We start from the raw sequence: 8,104 nt of genomic DNA, 5'->3' as shown, positions 1-8,104 counted from the left end.
AAAAAAGAATGGTCACAGATATTTTACACTAAGCCCTTACATTTAACTTTGTATTTTTAATTGTCAACTATTAAGTACAATACATTATAGTGATATATATATGTGTGTGTGTATATATATGCATATATATGTATATACACACACACACATATATATATATTCTGGAATGGGTATGTCAAAAATGTCACTGCACACACCTGCTCTGACATTTTCTACTTATTGAATCTTCTAATCAGGAAAAACTAAACAAATGTAACTTGAAATGTGCATTGTATAAAGTCTCCACTGAGTTTCGACCTAGAAATCTTGTTTGGGGAGCTACTCTGAACATTGAACTTGAACAACTTTGACAGGAAAATGGATTTTCCCATTTATGAGATAGAACTGGGGTAGTGTCACACAAATTTACATGTCCAATATATTGTTTCTTGGTATTCACACATTGACTCAATAGATACATAGAGGATCTATAGCAGTCTATTGAGGGAACCAAATACCTGAATTCAAGGGTACATAGAACTGCTTGCTCTTAATGAGAGCAATCCAGCCTCTACTTTGCAATAGGATGATGTCATCTGTTAGGACTGCTCTTATCTCTCTGGGTGTGTTGCAGAGGCATGAGGTAACTCTGATGTCAGAACACTAATAATACACTCCCCTCCACAGTGCTACACTTAGCCTCAGCTCACCTTAGGAGGAGGTTTTTACTTTTTTTGTTTTGTTTTGTTTTTTGTTTTTGTTTGTTTGTTTCAAGACAGGGTTTCTCTGTGTATCCCTGGCTGTCCTGGAACTCACTCTGTAGACCAGGCTCACCTCAAACTCAGAAATCCGCCTGCCTCTGCCTCCCAAGTGCTGGGATTAAAGGCATGCGCCACCACTGCCCGGTGGAGGTTTTTATTTTAATGTAGACACTAAAGCAAAAGATGCTAGTTGGTTCATCTAAATGGTTACCTTAAAACTATGTATCCCCAAAATGGTAAACTTTTCCATAAAAGTACCTTGATATTCATAGACACAAGCACTTAATAAAGAACAGATTAACTGCCATATTGTACCTCACACACAATCATCAGCAGAATACCTCACCTGCTTTGAAAGAATTCTGACTTTCTGTGGTACATAAATGTTTTTGAGGTTTTTGGGGTTTTTTGGTTTTTTTGGTTTTTTGTTTTTGTTTTTGTTTTTGTTTTGAGACAGGGTTTCTCTGTGTAGCCTTGGCTGTCTTGGAACTCACTCTGTAGACCAGGCTGGCCTAGAACTCAAAAATCCACCTGCCTCTGCATCCCAAGTGCTGGGATTAAAGGTGTGCGCCACCACCGCCCAGCCATAAATGTTTTTAAAATCTTGACTTCTTAGCTCTTTTTCACATCTGAAACCTAATGCTAATTTGCAGTCACTTAAAAGAAAGCAGGCTCAGGAAGATTACTTATAAACAATAAAGCTAAGCGAGGGCATTTTGGGGTTTGTGTTTTGGAGTTACCATTTTTTCCCCATATGTATGTGCTGTGCATGTATACATGCTCTCATATGTGTGGAGAAGTGTGTGTACATGTGTGTTCAGAGGAGCACAGCTGATGTCAGAAACATTCCTGGGTCACTGCTTCACCTTATTCTTTAAGGCAGCATCTCTCAGCTGAACTCATGGTTGGCCAGTAAGATTAGTCTTCTTAGCCAGCTTGCTTTGAGGATCCAGGGGCTGCGCTCTGGGCAGGATTTACAAACAGCTTACATGCTCACCCAGAGTTGTTTCTGAGGATCCAACTCCCATTCTTTGCTTGGCCGCAAACACTTCCGCAAACTGCTAAGCTGTCTCCACAGCCCTAAAGCTAGGACTGACTTAGTCCTTGCTGGTTGTGTTCCATTTGTTATTGTCTCAGAAATGCATTGAAAGTCAAGTAAAATTATTTTACTTGTAAATCACATGAAAGGGAGGAAGGAAGGGAGGGAGGAAGGGAGGGATGGGGAGAGAGAGAGAGGAAGAAAGAAAAGAAAGAAAGAAAGAAAAAGAAAGAAAGGAAGGAAGGAAGGAGGGAAGAAAAAGACAGAAAGGTTGCCAACTGAAACACCTCCCTTAAGTATAAAATCACCAGCCAATTCAAAATGGCACATGGAAAATATGTACTCTTTAATTGTGAAAAATCACAAACCTTGCAAGAGTACCCCAGTTGCATCCCTCTGGAAATTTTTGTTAATATTTAGTATGCCATGGATCACAGTGATCTGTGGTAGTAGATAGATTTCAGGAGAGAAAGTAATTAGAATATAGGCTCCCTAAGGTTCCTTTCAGGCTAATTTCTATTACAGGACAGAAATATTAGGTATAGTTCATCCTGTGTTCTGGGATATTTAATCTTGTTCCATCACTATTATAACTGCATAACACTCTTATCATGAGTTCCTTAAAGTTTGCTAGTGCCTCTTGCTAGCCGCCTGCATTTAAAGGTTTATACTTTCCTTTTAGAATCTCATTTTATCCTGTGACTCCATGGCTACAAGGATGAATGTTGCCTTCACTCTCTTAAGTGATCTTACAGTTTTGATTGGCTCTGGCTATTGTCACTTTGAATTCATAAGTATCTAAGTACCTAAGGAAACTGTCTGGCTTAGCAGTTTTATGGCATAAACAGTAAAAAACAGCATCATTCTCTTTGTTCCTAAAGTCATTTTAAAGCTACACTCCTTGCATAAACCACAAAGCCATGGAAAGGTAGTGCCCGCCCTCCCAGCCTCAAATATCCTGCCCTCTGGTGTAACACTGCACACTAAGCCCTTCTGTCGCCGCCAGCCCCTGCTGCTCCAAGATCCACAGCTTCTCCTGTTTCTTTCTCTTTGGTTTCAGCTTCTTCACTTTCTTTCTCATTTTTCATCTCTGCTTCCACCTTTTCTCCTGTCTCGCCTAGAAAAAGCAATCAAAGGAGATAATGAGAGATGCTTGCTTAGCAGTGTGTCCTGGCTAGTTCTTTGTCAGCCTGACACAATTGAGCATTATTTAAAAGGAGGGCACTTCAAATGAGAAAATTGCTTCCATAAGATGCAATTCAATGCTTTTTCTTAATTAGTGATCAATAGGGGAAGGCCCAGCCCATTATAGGTGATGCCATCCCTGGGTTGGTGGTCCTGGGCTCTATAAGAAAGCAAGCTGAGCAAGCCATGATGAACAAGCCGGTAAGAAGTACCCTCCATGGCCTCTGAATCAGCTCCTGCCTCCAGATTCCTGCCCTGCTTGAGTTTCTGCCCTGACTTCCTTCAATGGTGGACTATAGAATGGAAATGTAAGCCACATAAACTCTTTCCTCCCCAACGTGCTTTTGGTCAGGGTGTTTCATCGCAGCAATTAACACTGACAACTAAGACACACTGAACACATATAACCCCACTGGGGACCATTTTTGCCCTCTAGGTCTACACAGTAGGTTTCTTCTGCACTCTCATGCCGGCATTCTCATTACCTCATTGGCCTCTGAGAGGCCAATGTCATGTCACTGAACATCCCTGGATCCTGGCCTACTTATAACGCCAATATACAAAATTCCAGTTTTTGAAGAGTTTTGTTTGGGGATGAAGAGATGCCTTGGTGGATAAGAGCACTCCCAACACAAACGTGAGGACCCGAGTTCAGATCCCTAGCACCTATGTAAGAGGATGGTTACAACAGAGCGCTTCTGTAATGCAGCAAACCCAGGCAGATCCTGGAGCTCAAGAGCCAGGTGATTTGTCATCCAATTAGTTACAACTAAAGCAATATGCTACAGGTTGAGAAACTGCCTCAAACAGAAGCAGGAGGGAGACGAGTCAAGAAAGACACCTGATGTCGACCTCTGGCTTGCATGCACGTGCACACCTGTACACACCCATGTGGACATGGACATCCGGGCAGAGATACTAATGACAAGGTAAAGTTTTAAACTTTTGACACAGCTTGTGTTTTAGAAATGATTTGCTGAGAGCTGCACTGAGCCATGATAAAACGTTTCCCAAGTAAACAGAAGTCTTCTATGTTTGGGTCAGGTGAACTTCAACCACCCAACAGAGATGTCAGCAGCTCTCTGCCAGCCCCTCTGGCCCCACAGCTGGCCTCCATCCCGAGAGCCTACCCTAGCAGTAGGGCCCCGGCTAGGCTCCCATTTACCTTCAATGTGTTGCTCCTCTTTATCAGGGTGGATTTCTCTGGCCATTTCCACCTTTGCTGCTGTCTCTCCATTTCTGGTTGGCTGTATCCTGTTTCCACCTGTTACTTGAGGTTGAGATTCGTGGGCATCTCCGATACCATCAGGAGCTTTACAGGGTAATTTGTTCTTTACTGGTGCTGGCACCGGCTGGTTTCTGTCTGGCACCTGTGGTGTTTCATTCTCTTTGAGAACTATTTCTAGAACTTGGGGCTGCTCAGCTTCGCCTGGTGTTTCTGAAAGTTGCTGGTTTTCACTGCTTTCTGCAGATATGCTCCCTTCTGCTGTTTCTGAAGAGCTGTTCTCTTTGGGGATTGTTTCTAAAAGTTGGAACTCCTTGTCCTTTCTCAGGATCTCTTGAAGTTCCTTTTGCTCAACGTCTCCCACAAATGGATATTCTGCCAATATTTCTGGAGAGCTGTTCTCTTTGGGAATTGCTTCTAGATTCTGGGGCTGTGCGTCCTTTCCCATTGCTTCTTCAGGTGGTGGTAGCTCCTGAGCTGTTCCCAGAGGCAGAATGTTCTCGGCTGTTTGTAGAAACTCCATCGTTCCAGCCTGTGGAAGCTGGGTGCCTTCCCCTGCTCCAGGGGAGTCCCTCTCTGATGACATTCTCAGAGGCTCAATCTCAACATTTCCTTTTAAAGACTGGACTTCTGTCCTTGCTTCCACATCGTTCTTCACTTCTTCAGTTTCCAGCATGTCATCTTTGCCTCCTGGCTGAGGTAGCTCACATTCTCCCCCTTGCACTAGAGGCTCGATCTTCTTTGTGGGTCTTGAGTGGCCTGTGGCTTCCTTTCCAGGGGTCTCATCATTTGCCAGAGATGGTTGGTGGTAGGATTTAATACCATTGGCTGTAGGCACCACTGAAGCCTTGGGCCTCTCTAGTGAAGGATGGCTTTCCCTTTGTGCGTTGCCATGAAAGGCAGCTTCTCCTCCTGGTGTACATGGTTTAGGTTGGGCTACACAGAACTTGTTTTGTTCTACAGTGGAAGAATTCTCACTCGAAGGTACTTTTGATCATTTGGTTGAAAAATAAGTAGAAAAGAGAGAACAGAATTGTTATTTAGCTACCTTGGGAAAGTTAACTGGTACCAAGTAGATTTAGTGGTTCAATCAAACCACAACCCTCACGCAGATCAAAGCCCTTTAAAAGCATCAGCCCAAACTCCTCACCTTAATTAAGCATCCGAGTCCTCTAACCCAGCTTTCTCCTGCACACCCTGTCAAGGTGTCTGTCCCATATACCAGTTTATCACAATTACATGCTTCTCTTAATCACTGAGCCATCTCTCCAGCCCGATTACATGCTTCTCTTGCTCTCACCTTCTCTCAGACTCCTCAGCTTTCCATGTGTAGTCCTTGGGCTGGCCCCCATTCCCATTACACACTGGTATCATCTTTCAGTTTAGTAATGGTGTACTGATGAACATGTAAAGTAGTCACTTGTCGTAATATAGAGAACACAAAATGAATGCCATGTTTTCAGTCTGACCTCACCTCAACAGACACCCTAATGAGTGGAAAAGAATTTTTTCTAATTAAACACCCAAGTGATGTATGAAGGCAATTTCTGAGCAAACATGAAAAACCATGCCCTCTGGTTTGATAGAGTCACGTGAAGCAGTGTGAGCATTCGTATACACAGTGGGCAGAGATCTGGCAAGCACTGAACTGTATAGAACAGCTTCTTTGTAGGTCCCAAAGAATGCACAAGGAGGTCTGGAGACTTGGGGAAGGATAGCTGGAGTTCAGGGCTGGAGTTAGATCGTGGAGGAGCCTGTAGGTGGCGCTGGTGAGCTCAGAATGAAAAAGAACAAGACTCGCAACAAGGCCATAGTAAAAAGTCGAATTTATGAAGTAGAGCACAGCTCAGAAGTACTGCATGTGTTTAGAGTACACCAGACCCTGGGCTCAGTTATCAGCCCCAAAGTCATACACATAAAGTCAATATAGCAAGCCATTTCTCTCTTATTTTGTCAAGAGAAAACAGTAGAGAGATGTATACATAAATGTTACATTTTCATCAGAAGATTAATGGGCATATTGAGGTATATTCACACAATGGAATGCTACACCAAACATCGTGGCACACACCTGGGATCTCAACAATCAGGAGACAGAGGCAGGAGGATCACAAATGTAAGGCCAGCCTGCTCTACATAATGAGTTCCAGGCCAGCCAGGGCTCCACAGTGGGACCTTATTCAAACAAATAAAAATAACAATTGATAAGTACAACAGCCTGATAATTCACTAATTTTCAAAATTAAATTTCAAAAAAAATTCAAAAAATGCTTCTGGAACAAAGACAGAACATACTGTATGATCACATTTTTTTGTAAACTAGAAAATATTCCAATCTGCTTATCAGTGATAGATGCAGAGCAATGTTTGAGGCCTGGGCCTGGGACAGGATAGGACAGGAGATTTCCAAGAGGCAAACATTTGGAAAACAGAAATAATCTCAAGTCTCAATCGAGATTGCTGATTGCTATGGGTGTGTTTGTGGGTGCACACATGTGCAAAGTTTACTGAAATGTCATGGTAAATGTGCAGGATACATCATCAACATATCAACAATACTTCCCCAACCTGCTAATTTTAACATAATAAAATAATATGAAAAAAAACTAAACGTGGGAGATAAGATATGGATTTTTTTGTTTTTTGTTTTTTTGGTTTTGTTTTTCTGTATAGCCCTGGCTGTCCTAGAACTCACTCTGTAGACCAGACTGGCCTCATACTCAGAAATCTGCCTGTCTCTGGCTCCCAAGTGCTGGGATTAAAGGCGTACGCCACCACTGCCCGGCTAGATACGGATTTTTTTCCCCTTCCCTTCTCTCTCTTGCTCCAGCCCCACTTGCTCATGACCCCACTCGCTTTCATTTGTTTTTCATTACGGATGGTGTGAGCCACCATGTGGTTGCTTGAATTTGAACGCAGGACCTCCAGAAGAGCAGTCAGTGCTCTTAACCTCTAAGCCATCTCACCACCCCCAGGTATGGATTTTGAAAAGCCTCCTTCTTAGGGGTAGGGGCTTAGTTTAGTGCTCTAGCACCCAGAAAGGAGGGATAAAATCTGGATGTAATGACTGTACACGGGGAAATCTTGGCTATCACTGAGTAATCGTGTGGATCCTGAAGACAGAAAACATGGGTAAAGGATTTGGGTTGAAAGACAAGGAGACCTGCATAGTTTTACTTGACACATGTGGTGGAGGCAGGTGTAGGTTGTGAATAGAGAGGCAACGTCTGGGAGCAGCTGGATCTTGACCAGAAATGTATGTTGCCTGTGTCTAGAAAAGGGTGGTTTGGGCAAAAGGCAAAAAGAGGGTGTAGGGGTGGGGTGAGGTGGGGTGGGGTGGGTGGGGGTGCGCAGAGAGACAGAGAGGTCATAAGTCTCTCCACCTTGCTCTACTGAAGTGTGATTCTCACAGGAAGGTCCAGAGATGAAAAAAGCACAGTGAGTTTTCTGGGCAGCCAGGTGCAGGTTGTCAGTGTTAAGGGCTCATGACCGAACTAAGAGAGGTCTCTCTTCTCCTCCCTTCCCTACCTCATTCAGCATGGATGAAACTTTCCAGACAACAGCAAGAGAGGCAGCATAATGACGGAGCTTTTCCAGGACTAGACAGAAACCTATCATGATAAAGTAATTCACTTTGCTCCCACACAAGGCTGTCCTGGCAGGAACTGCCTTCAGGAGCGAGCATGGAGGTACATTACTGTATTAATCACACATGTTTGCCCAGTGACATTTCCTGATTAAAAAGTCACTATGGTGATTAGTACTGTCAGTGAAATGAAGCAAGCTGTGTTCATCCACCTGTGGCAGCTGGGTGTGCTCCCAAGGTGTCACCCTTCGAGACGGAGGGAAGATACAGGTACACCCAAAACACAGGCGTGGGTTTCTATGTAGATTTTTTTTTTTTTTTTTTTTTTT

General features: G+C 43.4%; 1 protein-coding gene across 1 annotated transcript in view; it reads right to left on the bottom strand.

The window, feature by feature from the left end:
• Positions 1-2,762: 2,762 nt before the first annotated feature.
• The window catches only part of Erich5 (glutamate rich 5), a 21,202-nt gene continuing 15,860 nt past the window's right edge, over positions 2,763-8,104 (bottom strand). Inside the window, exons 2-3 of the mRNA XM_031358922.1 lie at positions 4,130-5,176; positions 2,763-2,896 (exon numbers count right to left, since the gene is read on the bottom strand). Coding sequence (XP_031214782.1) covers positions 2,763-2,896; positions 4,130-5,176 — 1,181 coding nt within the window. The remainder of the gene's footprint in view (positions 2,897-4,129; positions 5,177-8,104) is intronic.

This window comes from Mastomys coucha, unplaced genomic scaffold (assembly GCF_008632895.1).
Source record: "Mastomys coucha isolate ucsf_1 unplaced genomic scaffold, UCSF_Mcou_1 pScaffold7, whole genome shotgun sequence".
NCBI lineage: Eukaryota > Metazoa > Chordata > Mammalia > Rodentia > Muridae > Mastomys > Mastomys coucha.
This window is presented reverse-complemented; position numbering and strand designations above follow the sequence as displayed.